This window comes from Pseudorasbora parva, chromosome 9 (assembly GCF_024679245.1).
Source record: "Pseudorasbora parva isolate DD20220531a chromosome 9, ASM2467924v1, whole genome shotgun sequence".
NCBI lineage: Eukaryota > Metazoa > Chordata > Actinopteri > Cypriniformes > Gobionidae > Pseudorasbora > Pseudorasbora parva.
In genome coordinates, this window is record NC_090180.1 from 5,728,600 (window position 1) to 5,754,199 (window position 25,600).

General features: G+C 36.3%; 4 protein-coding genes across 5 annotated transcripts; 1 reads left to right on the forward strand and 3 right to left on the reverse strand.

The window, feature by feature from the left end:
- The first annotated feature begins 1,083 nt into the window (after positions 1 to 1,083).
- On the forward strand, positions 1,084 to 4,252 carry myl12.2 (myosin, light chain 12, genome duplicate 2). 2 transcript variants are annotated; one of them, XM_067453612.1, is made up of 5 exons: positions 1,138 to 1,220; positions 1,327 to 1,383; positions 1,802 to 2,009; positions 3,469 to 3,630; positions 3,796 to 4,252. In XM_067453612.1, exons 3-5 carry the CDS (start codon positions 1,826 to 1,828, stop codon positions 3,966 to 3,968), a joined length of 519 nt encoding a protein of 172 aa, XP_067309713.1. In that variant the 5' UTR covers positions 1,138 to 1,220; positions 1,327 to 1,383; positions 1,802 to 1,825; the 3' UTR covers positions 3,969 to 4,252. The 2 variants fall into 2 exon arrangements, with proteins under 2 accessions (XP_067309712.1, XP_067309713.1); XM_067453611.1 differs by lacking the exon at positions 1,327 to 1,383 and having other exon boundaries at positions 1,084 to 1,220.
- Positions 4,253 to 5,525: 1,273 nt separating this feature from the next.
- On the reverse strand, positions 5,526 to 9,236 carry bag1 (BCL2 associated athanogene 1). Its single transcript, XM_067453011.1, has 7 exons — positions 9,128 to 9,236; positions 8,661 to 8,786; positions 8,335 to 8,417; positions 8,141 to 8,254; positions 6,720 to 6,827; positions 6,306 to 6,368; positions 5,526 to 6,204 (listed from the first exon to the last, which is right to left on the reverse strand). The coding sequence occupies exons 1-7, from the start codon at positions 9,162 to 9,164 to the stop codon at positions 6,115 to 6,117; spliced, it is 621 nt and encodes a 206-aa protein (XP_067309112.1). The 5' UTR covers positions 9,165 to 9,236; the 3' UTR covers positions 5,526 to 6,114.
- Positions 9,237 to 11,639: 2,403 nt separating this feature from the next.
- chmp5a (charged multivesicular body protein 5a) lies at positions 11,640 to 15,373 on the reverse strand. The gene is made up of 8 exons (XM_067453012.1): positions 15,293 to 15,373; positions 15,076 to 15,180; positions 14,228 to 14,274; positions 14,000 to 14,093; positions 12,380 to 12,451; positions 12,157 to 12,265; positions 11,970 to 12,085; positions 11,640 to 11,860 (listed from the first exon to the last, which is right to left on the reverse strand). The coding sequence occupies exons 1-8, from the start codon at positions 15,356 to 15,358 to the stop codon at positions 11,810 to 11,812; spliced, it is 660 nt and encodes a 219-aa protein (XP_067309113.1). The 5' UTR covers positions 15,359 to 15,373; the 3' UTR covers positions 11,640 to 11,809.
- A 2,809-nt stretch (positions 15,374 to 18,182) lies between these two features.
- oprk1 (opioid receptor, kappa 1) lies at positions 18,183 to 24,964 on the reverse strand. Its single transcript, XM_067453613.1, has 4 exons — positions 24,439 to 24,964; positions 23,939 to 24,186; positions 22,897 to 23,249; positions 18,183 to 21,359 (listed from the first exon to the last, which is right to left on the reverse strand). The coding sequence occupies exons 2-4, from the start codon at positions 24,181 to 24,183 to the stop codon at positions 20,824 to 20,826; spliced, it is 1,134 nt and encodes a 377-aa protein (XP_067309714.1). The 5' UTR covers positions 24,184 to 24,186; positions 24,439 to 24,964; the 3' UTR covers positions 18,183 to 20,823.
- Positions 24,965 to 25,600: the final 636 nt, after the last annotated feature.

The following is a 25,600-nucleotide window of genomic DNA, read 5'->3' on the forward strand; positions in this document are numbered from 1 at the left end:
ATATTGTATCAATGTGTACAAGTAGCCTAGTAAACTTTTAAGTTGTTTTTTTTCAATACTGCTTGGGACTAAATTGACACACTTTTAGTATTTTAAAGTAGCCTATATACGTTTAAGTGTAACAGTATTTCAGTTTAATAATTCTGTATGTAAAACTATGTCAATTTTTTTTCATATATTTAATAGGCTAATCAGTCAAAAAATTAAGCACAATTACAAGCCAAGTAGGCTATAGCCTACTTTGAATATTTTTAATCTTGATCAAAAGATTAAGTAGGCTATATATAGGCCAGATATATACATAAACTTTTCTGCTACCTGAGTGCAATAAGTATTTTTTAGAGAAGTACATAAAGTATATTTCTGAGAAGTATATGAAAAGAAGACTAAACGTTCTTATTTTTGGTTTAAAAGAAGTAGCCTTTGTTAATAATAGAACACTTGAATAATTTTATGAACAGAAAGCTATTGAGTGTGATATTACTTTTATTTTATTTTATTTTATAAACATTAAACATTACATTTTAACACATTTGGTCAGTTGTATTAAATAGTCTAAACGAATACAAAGCACAAGCAACGCACAGAGTGGCAAGCCTTCCACTCCCATAAGATATAAATGGTAATTATTAAATTATTTTAGATACACTTATTTATAGGCAGTTTAGAAAGCTGTACCGTTTCATGTAAGTAGGCTGATGAACGGTAGTGAAAAATATTAATCTGCTGCCTGCATATTAGCTAAAATAATACATATGAACATTTTGTAATTTAACACATAATATTAATATAAAAAATGTAGGCTATAAATTGTTATATTTTTTTATGTTTTTTTAAAAATCAGCTTAATTTAACATAATACTGTGTACACTAAATAGATACATACATTTTAAAAAGAACCTAAATCTTTTTTATTTATTTTTTGGTAATTAAACAAAACAAATTTAATTCAACTAAATCTGGCCTATTGCTAATATATAGAAACCATAATAACCATAAACACACCCATTACCTTACTGTAACAGTTCAACTTTTGGCATTCTTCCTACTTGATCATTTCCCACCCCTGCAGGATAACTCATGGGCTATTCTAGTCCGTGATGCAATGATATGTCGATGGGACTTTCCCATTGCACTAATCTATAGAGGGGGTGCTGTGGTGGCGCTTCAGCGTGGCAGCCGTTGTTTTGGTGTTCTGCCTTTTTTTTTTACCGGGATAGGTAAGTCTAATTTGACTAAATTTACGGAACCACTATCTCGAATCTAAGTTAAGATATTTGTATGTTTTGAATTTGACGTAATAGTTTTATAATTTATATTACACAGGACCCAGACTACGTTACCGAATACAAAAAGCCATCCTCGTTGCTAGCTAGCTTATTAGTAAGTATGTGTTATGCGGCTTTTTGTCAACATATCAAGCTTTCTTTTTGGCCATTAGTGCTCTTACAAAGGCATTATCACTAAATGTGGACGAACGAACTGAAATTATGTTTTAAAATAAACATAACGTAAGCTTTAAAGAATTTAAGTGCTAAGTTATTGACAACTAACGATAGTTAGCCAGTAGGCTGATCACCTATTATTAACGTAGTTAATTTAGCTTAACAAACTCATAACCACAGTCTTATATAGGCTTACACAATAATTTGTTCGTATTTAAAGTAAGTGGTTTTAAATAAAGTAAAGGTCATTGCTGTTGCTGAATGAGTTTTCGTCTTCTTCTTTTTGATTAGCTCCTGTGCGCGTATATTATGTGTTAAATGTTTTGACTAACAAGCAAATGTCTCTCTTATTTTAGTTTGAACAGCACAAAACTATCAAAATGTCTAGCAAAAGGGCTAAGGGAAAAACCACCAAAAAGCGCCCCCAGCGGGCCACGTCAAACGTGTTTGCCATGTTTGACCAATCACAGATCCAGGAATTCAAAGAAGCCTTCAACATGATCGATCAGAACCGTGATGGCTTCATTGATAAGGAGGATCTTCATGATATGTTGGCCTCATTAGGTAAGGACAAAGTAGTGTCCGTAAAGCAAAAAGGTTTAATCTTCTACACTTAACTCTTAATGACCTAATTTTCATTCTGATGGACATCACATTTCGCACTCTACACTGCCACCAAAAAAAATATATATACTGCTTTATGGAATTTCAGTAATAAATCTCTGGATGCTATTAGTGGGTCTCTGCAGGTTGGAGTAACGAATGGCATGGAAAAGGTCTTTATTACTGGTTGTGTCTGTTAGGGTTAGGGATCATTTCTGTTGTAGCAATTCACCTTTCAGCATATTACTCATTACCCATTACTCCGACCTGCGTTTCTCATTGTATTGGACACTAAAATATGAGCATAAACTGAGGTTCATATTTTTCTAGTCACATCTCTACATAATCATATTTTTTAACTTTAAAAATATATATAGGGTTAACTTTAAAAGGATAGTTCACCCAAAAAATAAAATGTGATGTTTATCTGCTTACCCCCAGTGCATCCAACATGTAGGTGTGTTTGTTCATTCAGTAGAACACAAATGAAGATTTTTCGAGGTCTGAAAGGGTTAACGCCAAGTCATATTAAAATAAAAAAAAATACCAGCATTCAGTTTTAAACACAAACACACACAAAAACGTTTCAAGCAGCATACATTAAAAGAGAGAAAAAGAAAAAAAGAAAATTAAAAAAATATATATAATATAATATTTTTTATGATTCACACTTTTTATGTTCTCTTTCAGATAAAAAAAACCCTGGTAAATTCATTCTACAGACATAGGTGTTTCATCAAACCCCCTCCCATATTACCCACCCATCCAACATGTGTCAGTTACAATTACATGGATGTTGCTAGAATACATCTGCAAGAAACAATAATTGAAAAAAATACATATGCAAAAAAAAGGAATAACGAAATAATTAAAATATTGTGAAAGAGTTAATAATTACTTAAAGGTACTGTGTGGCACACGGTATGTAGAGAGCAATGGCTCATTCTAGGGTAATAAAAACATAACAGTTCATTATGTAGTCTTTATACACCATACTACACACTACACCTTTAAATAATAAATAAAATGTAAAAAAGCAAAGTATAGAAAAGTTATTTAATCTAATTTAAACTTAATTTGGTCAGTCTCACACACTTAAGATTAGGATCCATTTTTCAGTGTTAGCTTCAACTATTTGTTAAATTTCACTAAATTTGGTACATTAAAGGATGTTGAATATGGTCATGCAGAATATGGCATAAGTATGTGCTTTATAAGTAACTAGTTAATAGTGAGAATTGGAAATCTTAACTAAATAATTTATAATAAAACACTGCAGTATTCCATAAACAATAAAAATTGCCTATTTTGATTTCATGTTAACTTTAAAGTATTGAAATATTTTTTTTAAATCATTTTAATTTTTTAACATTTCATCCAATACAAACTGGTTTTGACTGACACGTTGTTTAATTGGTAGGTAAGAACCCCACTGATGAATACCTCGAGGCGATGATGAATGAAGCCCCTGGTCCCATTAACTTCACCATGTTCCTCACAATGTTTGGAGAGAAACTTAACGGAACAGACCCTGAGGATGTTATTAAAAATGCTTTTGCTTGTTTTGATGAGGAGGGAACTGGTAAGCATGATCAAACCACACACACATACACACACACACACAAAAATCAATTAACACTGGTCATCTGTATAGATTCGCCTAAATAAATAGAATATATAATGCATTTGGTATACATATGTTAAATTATAGTCAGCATTGATAACCAATTTCCCTCATTTGTCCTAGGTTTTATTCAGGAGGACTATCTGAGGGAGCTTTTGACCACTATGGGAGACAGGTTCACAGATGAAGAAGTAGACGAGCTGTTTAGAGAGGCCCCTATTGATAAGAAAGGAAACTTCAACTATGTGGAATTCACACGCATCCTGAAGCACGGTGCTAAAGACAAGGATGATTAGGATGAGGCCGAGCACTACTGAAACTAATGAAAACTACACTGTAATACTACACACACCTTTAGCTGCCTCCTTCCCCCCCACATTCATCCCCACATGGGCTAATGCAAAGGGATACATTCATCAGCAAGGTGAGATCATTCGACTGTACTGGACCTTCTCTTAAACAGTCTAAGTTGACTTGTACATAACTATGAAATGCATAAAGACGTGTAACCTGTGGTAACCCTGAAAGTGAATGAATGCTGTTCTGTAAATGTTGAGAAATAAATTCTGGAATTATTCAATGTAGCCTGGAGTTGTTGATATTTACACTTTTTAATAAATAATTTAATGCACGGTAAGTAATCAAGTTTTCACTACAGAATATGGAAAGATTTAGTCAATTTGGAGTTTTTATAATTACAATAATTGTTTTCTGTTATCCTCCTGTAGCCCAAGCAGGGAACTAGGCCTACATGCCTATACATTACTTATCATGCTATTTTATTTTCTTGATAACCGAGTCCTGGGGCCTGTTCTTCGTACATCGCTTAATACATCTGAGATGATTTGACGGATCCCAGATCTTCTAATCGTGATAACTGATCTCTGGCTAAATTGAGTCTTCAAACGAATTAGCAGATTGGATGAATATATCTGGATTAAGTTATCTAAGATTACTGCGCGTTCCTGAGTTCCCTGAAGAGGGCAGATGCATCGTTACTCGAAACCACAAATGTAGTGATTGGCTGGCGGCAAGACAGCAATGTAATGACATCATTCGTAAAGATGAATTTTGGAACTTTATAAGGAAACTAACATAAAAGTTATAATAGATAAATTAAATGAGCACTGATCATTTTTAAACATGATTCCCAATTATTTATATTCATGATTTTATAGTATTTGCACACCCTTAACATTTTTATTTCAATGTCCTAATTAGCAATTGATTTTATTTTAATTCAAATTTAAGCAGATTTGTTACATGATAGCATTAACGTTTCTTGAATGGGGGCAAGATCAAGTTATCTACTTCTCCTGCGCTGCATCAAGCCATCCCATAATATCTGTCAACATTCAAATTAATGCACGTCTCCAAAAAAACTGTACAGCAGTGTGCAAGACTCCAATTAAATCTCTCAATCAAGGGGCTGTGTCTATAATATTAAACACAACATTATAATAATATTTTCAAATATATTTTTATATTATTATTGTTATTTTAAATGATTATTGCCCCATGTTCAGTAAGGAACTCTTGTAATAAAGTAGCAGTGGTTGGGACAAATTTTAAGTGTCATTGCTGCTTAAAAAGATGCAATCTAATCCAGTTTACATGAAATAAGTTGTTCCAGAGCAGGTTTAAGTTTATGGACCTGTTGCTATGACAGTAAGTCCAGGATGAGTGTTGAAGAACCAAACGATCCGAAATCATGCCAAAAGAACGGACCCCTGGTGTCCACAACAGGACAGCATGAAATATGAATAAAATAATAATCATTGAAACCTAGTAGATTTAGGATTATACAGAATAAGACAAACTGCCGACGAAGGTTACTAAGACGACACAAAAGCTGTTTTCAAATGTTTAATTTCCCTCAATAATTTCACAACATTAGAGACAGAAATCAATGGAGACAACCACCAGTGGTTTGGAGCACCCTGAGATTTAATCATGATAAAAAACAAAACGAGGACTACCAAGCTACAATCCTTTGCTTTGAACAATTTCACATTTTATATCCAAATGCACAATGCTGATTTATTTGACAAATTCGATTATTAAATTGGGTCCTTTAAAAAGACATTCTTCCAGCACCATTATTTTTTTTCTTCTCTTTGACCAAAATAAGACTACCTATCCAACATCTGTCAAACTTAGGCTAGGCAAAAGTTTAACCACCGAGTTAAAAGAGAGAACGGTCCAGATGGTCAAAACTCTTCAGTCCCATACATAGACATAAGTACTTCCAACACTTGGCATGAAAAATATAAACTCATAAGTAATCGAATGCCGCCCGTTCTCCGTATGACAGGTGCATGTGTAGGTCATGGGGTGTAGGAACTGCAGGACCACCTTCAGTGCCAAAGCTCTCAGTGAGGCTCTTCAGTTGCTCACAGAGCAGCACCAGGAACTACTGATGGCAGGAGTCTTCATTCACGATCACTCTGCTAAGGCTAAGTTTTTTGACTGAATCTTGGCCAAGTGATCTGATATTCCGGCTTCAATTTTGTCACACTGGGCTAGGAACCCCTAAGCAAAGGGAAAATAAGGAGAACCATATTTAATAAAGATCTGAAATGGAATAGTCTAAAGTGTTAAATTAAAAACTAAAATTAATAAGTCAATCCTACCTGAACAGCTTTCACAAGTCCCTTTTTCTTCATCCTGCAGTCATTAAAACTCTCAGGCAAGTTCTGTAAATAATAAAATAGTGCACAAATAAAGCAACTTTACTGAAAAACAGTATTTAAATACATTTAATATATATTGTAGTTTTATTTTATCTCTAAAATAATAAAATCGCAATGAAACTTGTGATCTGAATGTAACAGGTTATTGAAGGACTTCGTTCTATTGATTGAATAAAATTAAGATTGACTTGGGATATTTTGATACAAAACTGAGGTCAAAAAATGAGGTTTTGAAAAATAAAATGTGCACAAATTAATTGTTAACAATGAGATCCATAACATGCATTTACAAAATCGATAGGGTGAGTTTTCCTTTCATGCCAACTTTAAGAAAAAAAAGAAAAAAACAATTACCAGTGCATCGATTTCCTCTAGGATCTTCATGAACTGCTCCGAGGCAATTTTCACTCTGTGGTCCAGTTTGTTAAGAGCCTCAGCTTGCAACTCTTTTGCAAGAAAACCCTGAAAATCATTACATTATGAATTAAATTATGAGAATGGCCATTTTGCCTAGCCTCATATAACAGGTACAGCGTTCAAGGCAAAAAATAAATGTTGTGTCCTAAATTACATACTATACAGTATGCACTTATACTATACTGTCTGGTGTATCAATTTTATGAGTCTATTTTGTCATCCAACCTCAGAATCTGCTAGGCCCTCATCGTTATGTAATTAAAACTATGAAAGTTGAGTGTGTTCATTATTCCATACTTCGTTTTTCTGGTTAATTCAGTGCATCCCCCGTAGACTTGGTAAACCCAGCCTGATCTGCCGGCGATTTGATTTCGCCCGGAAACTCATTAATTTATCCTGCTTCTGTTACACTTTTGCGGGAACTAATCATAGATTGGCTTATCCACCTGGCGTGCTATTGGCAGATTTAACACGATGACAGATAGGCCCTGTCCCAAATGGCACAATTCATGTGCACTTTCGGTCTTGTGGACTTACAATGGCCGCTGCATGCGTTAAGTCCATGAGACCGCAGGGTGTCCCATTTGTCATTTTAGGTCTCAGAAGGGTGCTCGCGAGCGCCCCCTTAGCGGGCGTTATGCGCCCTCGAGGCGCACTTCTGCCGAACCTGCACTGGTGCGAGCTACGCAGCGGACTTCTTCCCGGCAGTCAAAGCGGCATTACGTCATGAAAGTGCGGACTCAGAGGAAGACTTTGAGGGTTTAGGGTGCCATTTGGGACAGGGCCATAGAGAAGCGATCATGCCTCATGTGGTCTGATTGGTTGACTATCCAATAACGTACAGTCATTTGAATAATGCTCATTTATCACACCTCTTGTGCAGTAGAAAATACAGAGCAGACTCCCCAGACCAATGTTCAATCTTAAATTGAGCTTGGTCTGGTGATAGCCAGACAACATCATCCGGGTATTTTAATTGCTTTTTCTTTCTGGAATTAGACACTACTTAAGTCCAACCAAGGATGATAACTATAAAGATAACTAAATTATCGTCCACACCAGCGGAAGTTCTGTTTATTCCAAGTGTGTGCTTGTCCGCCGCTTTAAATGCCCAAGCTGGTTACATCAGGATGGAATCTGATTGGCTGTCAATGTTTTTCTCCTTTATTCATCTAAAACGAAAGTTTCTATATATTGTTATAACTGTTGTGTGAACTCTGCTTTTCTTTAATATTGAGAACGATTTTTAGAACTTTATCGTTATAGTTATCGTCCTTGGTGTGATGGGGCCTTTATACTATAAAAAGGCATAGAATAGTGCCATATGTATTTGATTTTTTTTTAAACATGCCACATACATTCTTCAGTCCTGTGAGTTCACCATCCACCTTCTCAAGCTTCTTAGCAGTTTGTTCCACTGACTTTTCAATGTCTTTGAGCTTTTTAAGTTCAGCTTCCTCCTCAGGACTGTTCTGTAAAAATAAAGCAGCTCGTCAGACTCAAAAAAAGTTACAGATATATCTTTATGAATGAATAACACTACACATCTTACCCTCTTTCCAATCATCATCATTTTACAACCTTGCTTTACTCCAAAGCCAGACAGAGGCTCATCCATCTCCTTTAATGATTTCCCTACAGTCAGAACAACATTAGGTTACAATTCTAGTGATCCAGGTATTCTTGCAAAAGCAATACACTGATGGCACAGATTAATGATGCTTTTATTTGAAACCCTGCACCAGTCGGTTGAGCTCACAAACGTCAACGTATGATAATTACTGTAGTTTATACGCAAAACACTGACCATTTACAGTTGAGCAAGTATAAACACAGGAAGCCGAGAAACAGATAAGCCTAAAGTATATGCTGTATTACCTTTAAATATGACTTTCTGGGATGGTGCTGGTACTCCTGTGGCTTCTGTCAACGCCTCGCACAAATCCTTCAACAGTGGTTCATGTCCATCCTGTGCTGTTAAAGTGATGCTGTGTTTGGTCGTGCCTGAGACAACAACAGGCAGAAGACGACAGGTTTAATACTCAAAATGACCCAGAGAGCTAACGTTAACGGGCACTGCATCTGAGAATCTAGCATTGACATTAACCACTCGTCTAACCTTAATCATATTTGTCTTGAAACCTCAAAATATATATTCATAGCCTCGATGTGTTACTAACGGTGAAACAAGCGTCTGAGGTTTAGAGTGATGTTCAGATCATTTACAGGTAGCTAGCTTTAACTGTCGAACCGTGTAAAGCTAACCTCAAAAAATTAGCGACTACATTTATTTCTAAAATATATCTTAATGTTTTGAAATATGAAAAGTGGTCAGTTATCTTTACCATAAGCAACTGTCACTGTCAAGGTGTTCTCCGCCATATCGGCACACTGTTAGCTAGCGCTTCTCACAACTTTAGAGTGTGTACATTATGCAACCGGAAGTGACGCATGTATTTGCGTCACGCCCCCAAGAAAACCGGGGGTGTGCTCAACATTTGTTTAGTTTTATTATTATTATTATTATTATTTATATTTTATATACGTTATATTTTTGTATAGTTTGGATTGTATTTACAGAAAGAAATTTTGGAATGTAAAATAAAATAAAAAGCAATACATTATGCAGTGCTTTATTTCAGTGGGAAAAAAACAAATGAGCTCTCTCAAATAGAGAGGAACTGTTTGTAAATAAAATGTCTTACACATTTAGATTTTACATAAACCTTTTGGGAAAGGGTTTTTAAAGCACTAGTAACAGATTTTGTATCATTTCATATAAAATATTCTGTCCTACTTTTTACTGCCAAATAATTAGCCACACAAGTTATCCAATATTTTTGAAATACCATTTATTGCAACTCTTACAGACTGCATTTCACATTTCAGAATATTACAGATCTTGATGTATATTCATAAAGAAACATTATCAAGAAAACCAGATCATTCTAATAATTCAAGCACTATCCGGGCCAGTTGATGGCTTGCTTTATATTTCTGCTCCTGGCAGGTTCTCCTTCATACTACCCAGAACTGTGGACTTGAAATGCTTGATCAATCTCAGTGATAATTCTGTAAATACTTTAACAAGCTTCAGAGGAAGCAAGGGTACAATTAAAATTAACTGTAAAAATATTATTAAAATTAGAAATTGCTATATTATGAAATATGGGTTTATATGTAATTAACAACATGCAAGTGTGAGATTTCGATCTCATACCATCCAGAATGACTTGTTAGGACATGCATTGATATAAAGGTATGCTTGAGTAACAATGGAAATTTCATAGTAAGTGGTAAGTAGAAAGGTATATGCCAGATTCTTATTTGAATTTCTAAAAACTGGAATCTCATTGTGCAATCAGGCTAACATGATAACTTGACCAAATTCTAATTAAAGGGGGGGTGAAATGCTGTTTCATGCATACTGATCTTTTTACACTGTTAAAGACTTGGAATCCCATACTAAACATAGACAAAGTTTTAAAAGTTAAGGTGGACGTTTGATGGGAGTATTTCTTTGTCAAAAATACTACTTCCGGTTAGTCATAAGTTTCGGCAAGTTTTTTGAGATCATGCGTCCCCTTTGACGTTAATGGGGGCGGAATTTCCTTGTATGGGCCTTACGGACAATTCTACCGGAAGCGCGTGAGAGAGAGAGAGGGAGAGAGCGAAAGTAACAGGCTACGCCCATCAAAGCGCTGGCTTGTAGGCTGCCAGGTGATGTGCACATAACAATGTCACCAAAAAAGTGCGTTTTTGGTTGCCAGACCAAGACAGTCCTGCACAGATTCCCCAAAAACCCCGCGTTAAGGCAACAGTGGATGTAATTTGCTTTTCCGGATCAGCAACTGAGTTGCGCGAATGTTTATATCTGTTCGCTGCATTTCGGTGCCGACTGTTTCATAAACAAGGCCCAGCTTGACGCCGGATTTTCCAATCGCCTAATGCTGAATGATGGAGCAGTCCCAACGATAAAGGTCCCAACGTTAGTACCGCAGGCTGTGAGTAAGAGTGATTCAAATGTCTGTGTTTTTGCCTATGCTCATTAAGTAGCCCAAACATGATCACGTATAGTTAATTGATCAATGGAGCATGCGATGTGTAGTACGTGTACATTTGTTTAGCTGGCCACTATATGTGTAACTTTATGTTTGTGTATTGTAAAAGCACTCCAAACAACAATACACAAAGAGGGGGGAAATATGTTGAACTAAATAAGCACGCTTCTTCATTCAAATGCGCTACTATTCCGTGTCTTTCTATGTAAACACTGACTTAGCCTTCCGCTTACTGTCTACACAAACCACGCGTAAACACACAAACACACGTGCACAACTGCACTTCCCACATGTACACCTTCAAAGACAAAAATACGACGATATAATTCAAGTATAAATATGTAAATAACACAAGTCGCTAAGCATATTATATAGTTAGTGTATAACTTGTACCACATACAGACGTCCTGCTCTAGTCGTTTCTGCTGCTGCTCCTGTTCAACTGCAGCCTCTGGGTCTGATTCCGGATCATAGATGTATGGCTGTATCTGATTAAAAGCCATATTTTTATTTTGAATAAAGTTTTTTTCCCGCTGTTAGGGATGACACAGCTTTACGACGCACTCGACTCAACACAATAGCAGCAGCGAGCACACGTCATTATTTAGCTCCGCTCACACGACACGCCCCCACCCGCTCGGCTTTTTTCGGAAAGACTCGGAACAGCGCATCTTTCTTATATAATTATAAAAAAATAAAGACTTTTCGGAGATATGCAGGATGCAATGCTACTCTATAGGTACTCAAGATTGACATGACACTGACTGAAACTGAGTGTTTCACCCCCCCTTTAAAATGGAAAGAATCTGCTTCATGTGATCAAGTTCAACATGAAACAAAAACAGTTAGTTACAATACCAAGTGCTAGACTATGAAATGAATACAACATGTCCAATACCATTTACCAGCACTAATAACTTCCTCCTCCACTGTATGTAAATAACACACTGATCAGAGAACAGATTCTTATGTGGCAGGGATCTGTGGCAGGCCAAACTCATCGACCAGAACGCCATCCTGAGGGAAATACAAAACATTATCTGAGCAAATCACAAATATAAACATTACTTGAAAATTATGATTATGTATATCTGGTCATTGACAATTTTATCAGTGCAATCTGCACCTTATTGGTTTTAGCGTCACTGGGCATTCCTTCAGGAATGGAGGGTGCAGTCGAGGCTTCATCTAAGTAAGAGCTGTCATCATCCAGCAGTAACTCATCTCCCAGAGCATCCAGTTCTGCAACAGAGAAGGAAGTGAAGCTCCAAGCTCCAAATACACACAGACACACGCGCATACACACACACTACCTGCTTCCAGTTCATCCTCATCAATCTCTGGAGTGCCATAGCTGCGGCTGAGAGCTTCCTGCACCTCGTTGGCCTCTTCCATCATGTCTTCCAGTTGATCCTGCAGGTCCTATCAGTCACAAACATTGGTAATGAAAAAGTGTATATTATTAACCACTGCTCAAGAATCAAAAACATTACTTAAAAAAAAACAGCAATCATCAAAATGGTTAAGTGTGCATACTTCAATCTGATCCATCTTCACTTGTTTGTATGCTTTCTTCATTTCTTTTGCTCCAATCTTCATAGCCTCCACCTACAAAAGTATTACAAAAAGTATTAAAGGTTTGTGGAATCTAACAGTTAAAATAAATATAAATGCATGACACGCTGCTGTGAGCAAGTAAGGCCTGCTGCTGCTGTACAATATAGCCTACATGAAGTACCCGTAGCAGACCTCTACAGGTGGAGCTGGGGAAGGCAGAGGGTTTCTAAAAACACACTGCACTGCTAAAGCAAGCACTAACCAAGTGAAGTGACGTGTGACCAAGTTTGGTGACCAATACTTAAAGGGATAGTTCACTTTGAAATTAAATTGTGATATGTTTTAGCTTACCTCATGGGCACCCGAGATGTAGGAGTATTTGTTTCCCCAGTAGTTTCAATTTTGATCATTTTAGGTCAAACCGTTCTTGTCTGTGCCTCACATAATGCAGGTCTATGGTCACCACCTCAAAGAGCACACACAGAGAAGTCCAAATTAAACAATCCCCCATCGTAAGTACACACTGATGGCCTAAGACACGAAACGAGCGGTTTGTGTGAGAAAACGAACAGAATTTATATCGTTTTGAGCTCTTGTACACAACAGGAAACACGCACGCGTGCCCTCGAATTAGTCAGACGTAGTCGTGTACAAGAGGTAAAAACGATATAAATACTGTTCGTTTTCTCACACAAACCGCTCGTTTAGTTTTTTAGTGTGTACTTACGATGGGGGATTGTTTAATTTGGACTTCTCTGTGTATGCTCTTTGAGGTGGTGACCATAGACCTGCATTATGTGAGGCACAGACAAGAAGGAATTGACTTAAAATGATCAAAATTGAAACTACTGGGGAAACAAATACTCCTACATCTCGGATGCCCATGAGGTAAGCTAAAACATATCAAAATTTAATTTCAAAGTGAACTATCCCTTTAATTTGTGCTCTGCATTCAACCCATCCAATTGCACACACAGTAGTGGGCTGACATATTTCCATATTGTGGGCAGCCAAATAGCTTTTGGGGTGTCTTGCTCAAGGGTCTCAGTCATGGTATTGAGGCTGGAAGAGAGCGCTTTAGGTGGTTATTCACTCCCCCTGATCTATACAGGTAAGGTTATTCACTCCCCCCACAGACAATTCCCGTCCGACCCGTTACAAGTCCAACTCTCTAACCATTAGGCCACGACTGCCCCCTAACCAAGTATTTGAAGGTTGAGTAGTAAGCTCATTAGTTACTGATACAACAGGAACCAATCAGCTGTGCCCTATAGAGATTGACATAATTGCAAGCAGGTTTAGGTAAGGACCTATTAGACCATCAAAAGTCTCATGACAGAACTTTGTATAAAAAAATGAATTAGCGCTCAGAATAATATAAACAGACACCAGTTTTTTCAGAATGACATTTTAGAAAGTAAAAAAAAAACAACTTTATGAAATGATTTATTATATTAGGAAAATACCATATATGCACGGAAAAATGGATGGGCTCTCTGCAAATCACATTTCTTGGATTTTGTAAATAAATTAAATAAAATATGAAATAGTGCTGGGAGTAATATATGGACTGCAGTAAATAAGTTCATAAGTATTTACTGTTGTTTTGGTGTCCCTTAATGACTGGATCGTATAGTTGGCTTGCTCCATATTAAAGGACTGCTGGGAAAGCTGATCTCTTTGACCCTCATACCTGCATAATACAGTGGAGGAAAAACAACACTTAACATTATCATAAAAAAAACATTTGATTACATCAATATCCACTAGATATTGAAATATACATTTCATGCATTATGAATGAATATAAGTCAGGGTAAAACTCACATTCTCTTTTGTTTCAGCACTCTCATTGCCTTCTGTTTCACTGTATTCTGTAGAGAGAGCGTTCATCTTTACACTTACATAATTCTTTATGATTTACAGTGGGACCAAAAAAAAAAAAAGATGTACGTTGGAAACACTGAGACCAGATCGGAAATCTGTGATTCAAAGTCTAATTTAAACTTGGAAACAAACACAATTTTAGGATTTTGAAAATATAATGTAAAAAGAATATAGTCAATGACAGTAATCAATTTAAATAGAGGACTTTTGTGATCTTGTGAACTCCTAAAGGTCAGATGTTTTGTTGCACAAGATGATTTTTGGATCATTCTCAAATTATGCTGGAAAACATTATCATAAGTTTTTGCACAAACATTGAGTCAGGGTAATTATAGTTAACTAAAACTAAAGTAAAACTAAAACTGCTACTTTTCTTTACTTCCAAAAAATGTTTGTAAAAATAACTAAAACTTAAATTCAAAATAATAAAAAGAAAAATTACTAAAATTAAATGAATAAAAACTCTAATTTTATCTCAGTCATACTATATAATAATATTGGCATACTAGTGCTATGTTTGGACAAAACTAATACTAATAACTTTATTTATTAATTTTTTAAAAATCACTAACTTTAGTTCATTAATGTAAAGCGCTTTGAGTCCATGTAAATGTAACAAATTATTTTGATTATTCACAAATTGATATGCTGATAATATTATGCATAGTGCAAAAAATGTATTCAAATGCAAATCACAGTGGCCTTAGATTTTTGGATCTCACTGTACATTAGACTCTATAGTTATAATGATCGTGTGTAAGTGACAAACTCTTGTTTGTGATACTCACTTTTGCGGGTCCATCCCTCATCTTTTTCATCTGGTCCTTGTACTTCATTAGCTCTGCGTCGATTCTCGCAATTTTCTTATCGATTGACTCGACCCTCGTATCCACCTATAACGGGAACACCACACAGCATCCACTGTACCTCCATCCATGTCTGACATGCAGGATGCTTCACTGATGCTCTTAGACTGCGAGACATTCACAACCATACTGTACTTACATTGCCTATGCAGTCAGAAAGGTTGGGAGGAGGCGTCTGTTTGCTCCGACCGAAAATTCGGTTCATTTTTAAACTGGATTTACACTTTCTAGAGGTATTTAAATGCTGACCATCACAACGGGCTGGTTCCGGTTGGTCGTTGAATACCATAATAAAAGTCACCGATGAGGATGGGGAAGATTTAGTAATTCTCTTAAAATCACATGTACCATATTGCTGCGTGTTGCTCTTCCTTCTCATTTTTCACTTGAAATTATTTTGTCCAATATATATTTGAACCAACCAATATAGGCAGACAAACAACAACTAGGCTAAATATATGTTTTTATATAAACTAATAATTTACATTTACATTTATGCATTTGGCAGACGCTTTTATCCAAAGCGACTTACATTGTATTCAAGGTACACATTTTACATTTTTGTCAAGTCTTGCTTTCCCTGGGAATCGAACCCATGACCTTGGCGTCGCTAGCGCCATGCTCTACTCATTGAGCTACAGGAAAGATTTTGTATTGAATTTGTTCATATTACTAAATTATACAAAATGTTTTAATTATCGCTACCATTTTTTTCATATTATCAGTGTAATTGATTTTATTTCTTAATTATTATCATTTTTATTTATTTATTGTTTTTTATTGTAGGCTATCGCTATGGCAGTTGCGTTTCGCAAATGTACGCAAATGTACGATTTTTTGATTAAAATAAAGAACAGTGATTTTGTTGACTTTTGTACGTACATTATCTAAAATAATAATGTTATAATAGTGGACGTTATCAAGTGCACTCATTAAATATCACATTGCACCGCAATAACGATTGTACAGCCGATACGCTCAACTCAAGACATTTATAGACAGAAAACGAATTATTGAACAGTTACAGTTTTTTCTCCATCATAAAATATGTTTTAATTAATTGCATGCCAATGCCATTTAGCAACACAAATGCACATCCAGCATAATATGATATTCTAATATCGATCTAGCTTTACTGCAGTGTACAACAGGTGTCTTATAGCAGCCACGTAGCGAATGCAGAGTAGCCTAACCTAATTTTCAACACACTCAAATAGTAAATATGATGAAACAGCGGTGAGTTAGCCTACCCCACATAAGCTTGACTGGAAGAAGCAGAAGAGTGGCATAATAAAAGCTTCGCTGGTGTCCAGCTGTGTGTTAAAGGCTTTGTATCAGTAGAAACCCTGGAGTATATGCGAACGATTGTGCTTTCCCCACTCATGAATGTAATCTGACTCTTGCTGCGTTTGTGCTGTGACACTCCTCAGTGGCTAAATCACATTATATTGAACAGACACGTTCAGTTTTTAATTGTAGTGTCTGTTCTCTAACTGAACTGATTTTATGAAAATGAACACTGTGGGAAAGTGATGCAGTCACTCAGTGGCTTTGGAAGTGGCCTCGTAGGGGGCATTCTGGGAATTGTTGTCTTTCATCCACACGAGAATAACATACATTTTCTGTATTTTCTCAGTCTAGAAAGCACTAAATTCAAAAATAATTTCACATTTCTACTACATTCATGACCCAGTTTAAATACAGATTCATTTTCCCAGCACTGAAGCACCCCTTTAAGCTCATCTCTCATCATCCTCATCCTCATCTCATCACCTCAGCGACCTCGTTCAGCTCCCTCAGCACTTTACCCTGCTCTGCCTTATAATACAGTAACTTTAATAATCTCATGAACATGATTTCTGCCGTCCGCTTCCCGTCCTGATTCTTTTCCACCGGCTGTGAGGTGAAGATGACTACTCCCAATATTCAGTTCTCAATCTCTGTCATCAAGCTACACTTTTATTTTAAATAGGCGACCTCTGGAGAAAAACTATAGCGTGCCTATATCTGAAAATCAAAATATTTTAGTGTTTTCAATTTCGGTTATCTAGCCTATTAAATAATTGATTCTTTAGAAGCATCAGAATGTAAAGTAATTTCAGACTTGTTGTGTTCAAAAAACAGATTTTTTAACTTGCATATTGATATCACCACAAAATATAAAATGTAAATGACCATATTCCAATCAGGAAAGATGGCTGAATTAATGGTTTCAATTCCAACAGTGATGGTTGTAATTTTGGACAAGCCATTTCATTAGCGCACTAAACTCTCAAAATATATTTGCAATCACACACCTCACAGATTCCAAGGAAATTAATTGTAGCATATGTTCATTCTCTAGAGATGTCCTGACAAAACAGATGTTTCACAATCGCACAGTGTGACCTTGAAGCGCTATGTTTATCCATTAATGTCTACCATGGCAACGCCAACACTTCGACCGAGAAATTTAACCGAGTACTGAACGAACTGTGTCTGAAAAGTGTTAATGTGCACATAATCTGACAAGGCACTGACAGTTCTGTTCTCTGATGCCTACTATTGTTCTTTTGACCAAAGAATGGTGTATAAAAAGATATTTAAGGCACCTCTAAGGGACGGTTCACTTTAAAAACAACAACACTGCCATCATTTATTCACTCCATTGTAGCCACATTGTGGACATTTAGCTTAATATCTCTTTTGTCGCTCCGAGGAAGAGAAAGACAATGAAATTAGAACCTACTGTCTATTGCTTTCAAACCTTCATCATCATGTCTTCCTCTATGACTAATCTATGATGTTCTCAATTTACTGACAAACATCAAAGGTTTGAAAAAAGAATGTGTTTTGCTGTTTGATTAATAAGCTATAAGATGCACAATAAGTTGCCATGGCGATACTGCCTTTGTTACGTGTTTACACTTCTCTCGTCTGGCTTTGTTGGCACATCATTCAACTGTGATGGATGAAATCTTCATAATTTCAAGTATTTATACTACAGTATATTATTATTATCCGAACACAACATGACTCCTCTCACCACAGATTCTTACAGTTTAATTTACTCACAATATCATTTCCAAATACAGGTAATATCATACGAGCACAACTGATGGCAAAGCAAAGCCCATTTCATTTGATTTGAAATGAATTCCTTTAAAAAAACGCACATATTAAAACACAAGCTGAGGGAAACACGTTTAAAATATGCTGTTATATACTAGTACAAGCACATTACTGAAAGTACAGTGGAGCTTACAGAAGCTTCTCTCACTTATTGTCCAATATACAGTAGCCTATCACACCATAAAACATCTAAGATGACCAAAAACTTGCAATAATGTCATTTATATAGATTTTACGAAAAACCAAAGGCACAAAGGGCATTATGTTTTTCAAAACAAGAATTTTGCAATAAATTCCTAATACTGTTCTGGCAATAGAGCACTGATGATGTCATAATATATCTTTTAAAGAGTGAATATTTCAATAACAGACACCCAAGGAACAAAATTACATTAAAATATTACATTTTTAAGCCATTTTAGGCTCTATTCTCTGATATAAATGCATTGATAGGCTATATATCAATGTCAATACATATATATGTATTATACAATACATTTATAGCCTATGTCTGCTGTCATGTGTGGAAAAAAATAACAGTAACATTTAACAAGGTTTCATTTTTTAACATTACTGTATTAACATGAACTAACGATGAGCAATACAAATGTTAAAGAATCATTTTAACACTAGTTAAAAATCCAGCTGTTCAGTGTTAACTTTAATGTTAACAAATACAACTTCTGATTTTAGTAAATGTTGAAATGAGATGAGATGAACAATAAGATGAACAGAGTAATAAATGCTGTAGAAGTACACTTCATTATTAGTTCATGTTAACTAATGAAACCTTATTGTAAAGTGTTACCAACACAACCATAGACATCACCTAAAGGCAGCATTAGAATATTTACATAATATCAACTGTTACATTAAAATTATCAATACAAAAACGATGTGCAAAGCAACTCACACGCATGTTTGAAGTGTTTTGCTTGAGATTTGACTGCCATTATACTTTATCACAAAAATGCTTTTTTTATTTTCTTTTAATCGTAAGTTGTATTTACATAAATGTTACTTAAAGATTTGCCATTTTTAATGTCAAACATGCAATAGAGGTGTACATGTTTTTCTAGGTTCATAGAAATTATAATACACTGTATTAAGCAAGAACAACCTGACTAAGTAGATTCAATCCTTTAGTTGGTTGTTTTAAAGCCCTATGCCCAAAAAAAAACACGAAACAACAAAAAACTGCACAAAAATCCTTAGACTTCCAAGGCAACTTAGATACATAATCCTTCATCCATAATCATTCATAATCCTTTTCGTACATAATCCTTCAATCTAAATCAAGTACAGAGCAAATAAAGCCCTCTTCAGACAGTAAGCAGTTTCTGATAACACTAACTGCTGTGGACTACATTATTTTTCATTTTTCCGTCATTAGAGATATATAGTTTCCTGAGTCATAATTATGTGACACTACTGATTATTATAATACATTTTTAGGACTGTTTATTACAATCCAAAATAAACAGTACAAACGGATGCAAACATACAATGTTGTGTTTGTTGTTGTTTTTCTACACTGTTTTATCAAACTACATGTTTGAATTAAAACATAGAGGCTAATAATATACTATATATCCCAAAGCATTTTCAACATTACGCAATGACATTTCATTGTGAGGGACCAGAGTTTAATCATACAACATCTTTGGTCAATGGACATTCAAAAGAAGTGATAAACAAAGATTTGAATGTGGTGATAATGTAAAAAATGTAAATATTGACATACGAGACAAAACAATGAATTCAGTAAAAGAACACTTTTTGCTCTAGCAGTAGTTACACTGTAAAAAGGCCCCAATTTAACATTTTCTAGTGGCTGATCATCACAAATTGAATTTCTGTGAATTGATGCAATTTAAAGGGTTAGTTCAGCCGCAAAAATTTAATTTATGTCATTAATGACTCACCCTAATGTCGTTTCACACCCGTAAGATCACGTGATTTCAGCAGTTTGACAAGCGATCCGAATCATGAATCAATACGCTGATTCATAACCGTTCAAATCTTTATTTGAGGATTGAAAACAAACGCGGAAGAGAAGACAATGCAGAATAAAGTCATAGTTTTTGTTTTGTTTTGGACCAAAATGTATTTTCGATGCTTCAAGAGATTCTAATTAACCCACTGATGTCACATATGGACTACTTTGATGATGTTTTTATTCCCTTTCTGGACATGGACAGTATAGTGTGCATACACTTAGATACGCTCTCGGACTAAATATAAAATATCTTAAACTGTTTGTGAAGATGAACGGAGGTCTTACGGGTGTGGAACGACATTAGGGGGAGTCATTAATGACATCAATATCATTTTTCGGTGAACTAACCCTTTAATTCAAAGAAATTCAGTTTGGAATTTCTCAACTCAAAAATGTACATGTTATCAGTCACTAAAAAATTCAATTGGGGCCTGCATTTACAGTGTATGTTAAAACATAAAGAGGGCCCAATCTCTTCCTCAGATGGCGGTGGTGATCTGCGTCAGTCCCAGGTCATTGGAATCCTCTCGACCATGAAAGGACGACAGCTCCACGGCTAGTCATACAGGTCGACCGTGGCCTCCGTCCGCTTTGGCCTCCGCTGGGCACGTGTGCTCCCGAAGCGTGCTCCTGACCCGACTGACACCGCGCCCGTCCCCCTTGGCCCGACCCGGGCAGCAGAAGTCCCTGAAGCAACGTTTGAAGTTCTCATCAAGGAAAGCATACAGGATGGGGTTGAGACTGCTGTTGGTGTATCCAAGCGCCACACAGAAGAAGTAGGCGGCCATGACCGCCGTGGTCTCCGGCACTCCGGGCGCGAGAGCTTTGACCAAGATGAAGATGTGTATGGGCGTCCAGCACACCACAAACACGGCCACCACAACCAGCACCAGGCGGGTGATCCGTCTCAGGTTGCGGTCTTTCTCCCGCGAGCCCGAAAGCAGGCGGACGCTCTTAAGGCGCAGGACCATGAGTGTGTAGCAGACCGTGATGATGAGGAGGGGAGCCACAAAGCCAAAAATGAAGACGCAGATCTTCATCAATGTGTCCCAGTAGATGTACGGGTCTGGAAACTGCAGAGCACACTCTGTAGTGCCTGCAAAAGAATTATAACAACACTGGTTAATTATTAATCAGAAGTGAGGACAGGCTAATCATGCATGCTATAATAAAGTCATGGTGGAAAGGAACAACAAATACATTAGGATGGAGTCGAGAACTGACAGTCCAGTCATTTACTAGAAGTTGTTTTTGGTCCCACATCAACAAATATTATATTCTTGACTTTTCAATCTTAAAACTGAAAGGTATTCAGTGTCATTCTTCATTGATGTATCAATATAGAAATTATGACTGTTGTGTTGATCATTGTCATGTTATGGCTAATAACCAGTAATTGCCAATATTATAATTATATATACTATTTTGTTTCAATAAATACAAAATAATTTTAAAAAAATTTAAAATATGTAAATGTAGGCATCACAACATTTTATAATGTACAGTATGGAAATATTGATTGTGAGATTCGCAAAAGATAACTTTTATTAAATGATCTGTGTTTTTAACAATTGATCAAACAAGTCAGTGTTAGATGATGAGGGACTAACTAAGCCTAAATATGCAATATTGACAATTTCTAATAAAAAAGAAAAGAAATGGGCCGATAAATGATATGGTACCTACACTACTTTTCAAAACTTTGGGGCCAGAAATATTTTTAATTTATTTTTCATTTAGTTTGAAAGAAATGTATCATTTTAATTGGCAAGGACGCAACTGATCAAATGTAAATGCATTATAATGTAACAAAGGACTTCTGTTTAAATAAATGCTGTTCTTCTGAGCTTTCTATTCATCAATGAATCCTGAAAAAAACATGTATGAAAATGTACGCAAAAATGTTAAGCAGCACAAATGTTTTTAACACTGACAATAATGTTTCCAAATAACATTTGGAAATGGCTGGAGTAATGGCTGCTGACAATTCAGCTTTTCCATCACAGGAATAAATAAATAAAAACATTAAAATAGAAAACAGTTTTTTAAAATTGTAATAGTATGTCACAACCAGTGTTGGGTAAGTTACTATAAAAAATCATTAATTACTAGTTACTAATTACATCTTCAATAGCGTAATTAGATTACTGTACAAATTACTCTCTCCAAAAAATACTTTCCAAATCCTATATCAACCTCGAGTTAAGCGATAGACATGAAATGGCTCTTTTAATTCAAATAAATAATATAAAACTACATAAATTATTCTTATTAACTGATCAAAGTATTACAAATGTGAGAAGGATAGATAAAAACATGCATTTTTAAGTTCAATTTTGATGTTAATTCCACTATTGTATTATACATAATTGTTCTACAGTCTAAAATATATAGTTTCAAGTATATAGTTCAATTACTCGTGAAGTAACTGTAATTAAATTACACAAAAAATAAGAGTAATCCCTTACTTTACTTTTTCAAGGGTCAATTAATTCAATTACAGTACCTAATTAATTAGTAACTAGTTACACCCAACAGTGGTCACAACATTACTGTATTTTGAATCCAATAAATGCAGCCTGGGTGAGAATAAGAGACTTTTGAACGGTTGTGGATATATCGTTCCTCCATACCATTGTTTGTCTGAGTGCTCCCAAGGACCATTGCCGGGATCCCAGCAGCCGAGGACAACACCCAGATGATGATGTTGATAATCTTCGCTTTCATCGGCGTCCGGAAGTCCAGGGCCTTGATGGGGTGGCAGACGGCCACATAGCGGTCCACACTCATCATGGTCAAAGTGAAGATACTAGTGAACATGTTGTAGTAGTCAATGGAGATGAAAACCTTACACACCACCTCACCAAACGGCCAGGAGTTCATGAGGTAATCTGTGCTCTGGAAGGGCATGGTGGTGGTCACCAAGGCATCGGCAACAGCGAGGTTGAAGATGTAGATGTTGGTGGCGGTTTTCATTTTAGTGTATCTGTCGGGAGAGTTGATTGAGCCGGAAAGTGTCAAAATAAATGAAACACGGCCCATCAGTGTGATTAATTCATGCATGAGATTGCGTTCACGTCGTATACTAAACAAACTGACGGCAAATTCCCAAATGATCCTAAACATTTGTCTTTCAGTCGTTTGCCGCTTCAATAAAGGCATTATATATTATTCACAGTTCAGGCGCATCTATTTTTTCTCATTATATCTGCGTGTAACAGCTTGTGCTGTGATATATTATTCAACAGGCATGAACTGTGTGCAGTTTTAGTCTCAAATGTTGACTCTTGGAATCTTTACTGCATCTGAAGTACCATATATATCACTGCCCTGTTTTAGTATGTTTTAGTTTTTAGTATGTGGAGCAGACACAGACTGATCAAAGCAGCATACAGTATTTACTGTGCGTCAAGGTAATTTTGACTGCATTGTGCGTTCATATTTTCGTCCACCGGGGGGAGCCAACTGCCAAATTCGACTTGAACCCTTCCCTTGGCTATACGTTTTCCATAAAATAGATATTTATTCCCAACCGCCGCACTGGAGACGTTTCAAATGACTGTTTATAAATAAAGTCTACCAACAGCTATTAAAAGGAGATATTCTCAAAATGAGATCCACCCATAGTCCACCCATTTGATAATCAATGTACATTTAGGACAATGCTGTTCTTACCTGATAATGACATACATCACAAGGCAGTTTCCCACCAGTCCGACAACAAACACCACAGAGTACACGGCCGCGATGATCGGGATGATCGGGGACATAGTTTCCTGCTCGTGCGTCCAGCTTTCATTCAGTGAATAGTTATAAATGTCCGAGACCGCAGACTGCCATGTGAAGTTGGGTAAACACTTCTCGGGGAGTGATGAGGGGCATTTGTCCTCCTTAAAAATCTGCACCACGTTGCTGTCCATCGTCTGTTGATTTGCAAATAAGATCAAATGTCTAACTCGCTGGAAAAGTTGCTTTGGGATAAAGATGATATAAAAAGGGTAGCTACAATAATAAACAGAAATGAATAAATAGGCTAAACGTCGGATATCTGCTGACAGCTATTTACAACATAATTATTAAGTATGCATGTTTTAAAAAAAAATAAATAATGATAACTGATATTGCACTAAAATGTATGTTGCACAGTTGGCCAACACCAAATATAAAAGTCTTACCTTATTACAAGCTGCAAAGCGCTGATTTAATTAGAAAATCCCAAGGTTTTAAAACAATGCTGTCTGTGCGCAATGCGTTGATTTCTTTAGCCCGCTCCTATTCATTTGATGACTGACTGCCTCTGCCGCGCGCCCCGTATGACATCAGCTCTCATGTGACTGTCTCCATCTGCAACTCTTCGCCTATATTGGCGAAAATAAAGTTGTCTTCGAAATGTCTTACGAGCCTGAAAGCCTAAGACAAAACTATCGTTGGAATAGTTTTAGTGTTTCGTGAGATGGCGCGCGCCAAACTTCATGTCTGGAGACATTTTACGCGCGCATTGTCGCGTGAGAACTCAACAGGCGAGACCGCGGTGTCGATAGACAGCAGTAAAGCCACTGAAGCTCAGAGTGTGTGGACACTAGCCTACCTTTTATTCAAAGAGACACATGTAAGATGGGGAAACCGCATTAGTTTTGTCAAAGAAGGATGTGTGCGTAATTGTGAGGGCTTGAGGCGGATTAACAAGCGATGTGTAGTTTCCTGAAATGAAAGTCCATCTGTCTTGTTTTTTTTTTTTTTTTTTTTTTTTTTTTAGTACAATATAAATTCACGTGCCTGTTCCAGTTGATGCTTGAATGGTTTCTGGGTTAAATAGATATAGAGTACAAGAAATCAGTACCGGTCAATAAATATTTTCGAACAATTTAAATCTTCACGATCACTTAAAAAATCAATTTAACACACCCTTGCTAAATAAAAGTATTAATTTCTTAAAAAAAAAAAAAAGAAAAAAAGAAAAAGAAAGAAAAAAATGGCTGAGTAGAAAAATATGCAAGCCCATAGTGGTGTACTTCGATCAGGCATAACATTATGACCGGTGAAGTGAATACCACTGATGATCTCTTCATCACGGCACCTGTTAGTGGGTGGGATACATTAGGCAGCAAGTGAACAATTTTGTCCTCAAAAGTTTGTGTTAGAAAAAAAACAGGGAAAATGGGAAGCGTAAGGATTTGAGTGAGTTTGACAAGGGCCCAATTTTGATGGCTAGATGACTGGGTCTCCAAAACTGCAGCTCTTGTGGGCTGTTCCCAGTCTGCAGTGGTCAGTATCTATAAAAAGTGCTCCAAAGAAGGAACAGTGGAGAACTGGCGACAGGGAGCCTTGGGAACACAT

Excerpts from the sequence above, each read along its gene's own strand:
- myl12.2 (XM_067453611.1), top strand. The coding sequence starts at position 1,826 with ATGTCTAGCAAAAGGGCTAAGGGAAAAACCACCAAAAAGCGCCCCCAG. Across the intron at positions 2,010-3,468 it reads TGATATGTTGGCCTCATTAG|GTAAGAACCCCACTGATGAA; the intron begins GTAAGGACAAAG and ends TTTAATTGGTAG. Across the intron at positions 3,631-3,795 it reads TTTTGATGAGGAGGGAACTG|GTTTTATTCAGGAGGACTAT; the intron begins GTAAGCATGATC and ends CATTTGTCCTAG.
- bag1 (XM_067453011.1), bottom strand. The coding sequence starts at position 9,164 with ATGGCGGAGAACACCTTGACAGTGACAGTTGCTTATG. Across the intron at positions 8,787-9,127 it reads GACAGTGACAGTTGCTTATG|GCACGACCAAACACAGCATC; the intron begins GTAAAGATAACT and ends TTGTTGTCTCAG. Across the intron at positions 8,418-8,660 it reads CCAGAAAGTCATATTTAAAG|GGAAATCATTAAAGGAGATG; the intron begins GTAATACAGCAT and ends TTCTGACTGTAG.
- chmp5a (XM_067453012.1), bottom strand. The coding sequence starts at position 15,358 with ATGAACCGAATTTTCGGTCGGAGCAAACAGACGCCTCCTCCCAACCTT. Across the intron at positions 15,181-15,292 it reads TTTCTGACTGCATAGGCAAT|GTGGATACGAGGGTCGAGTC; the intron begins GTAAGTACAGTA and ends TTCCCGTTATAG. Across the intron at positions 14,094-14,227 it reads GTGCTGAAACAAAAGAGAAT|GTATGAGGGTCAAAGAGATC; the intron begins GTGAGTTTTACC and ends TGTATTATGCAG.
- oprk1 (XM_067453613.1), bottom strand. The coding sequence starts at position 24,183 with ATGGACAGCAACGTGGTGCAGATTTTTAAGGAGGACAAATGCCCCTCA. Across the intron at positions 23,250-23,938 it reads GTGATGTATGTCATTATCAG|ATACACTAAAATGAAAACCG; the intron begins GTAAGAACAGCA and ends CTCTCCCGACAG. Across the intron at positions 21,360-22,896 it reads GAGCACTCAGACAAACAATG|GCACTACAGAGTGTGCTCTG; the intron begins GTATGGAGGAAC and ends ATTCTTTTGCAG.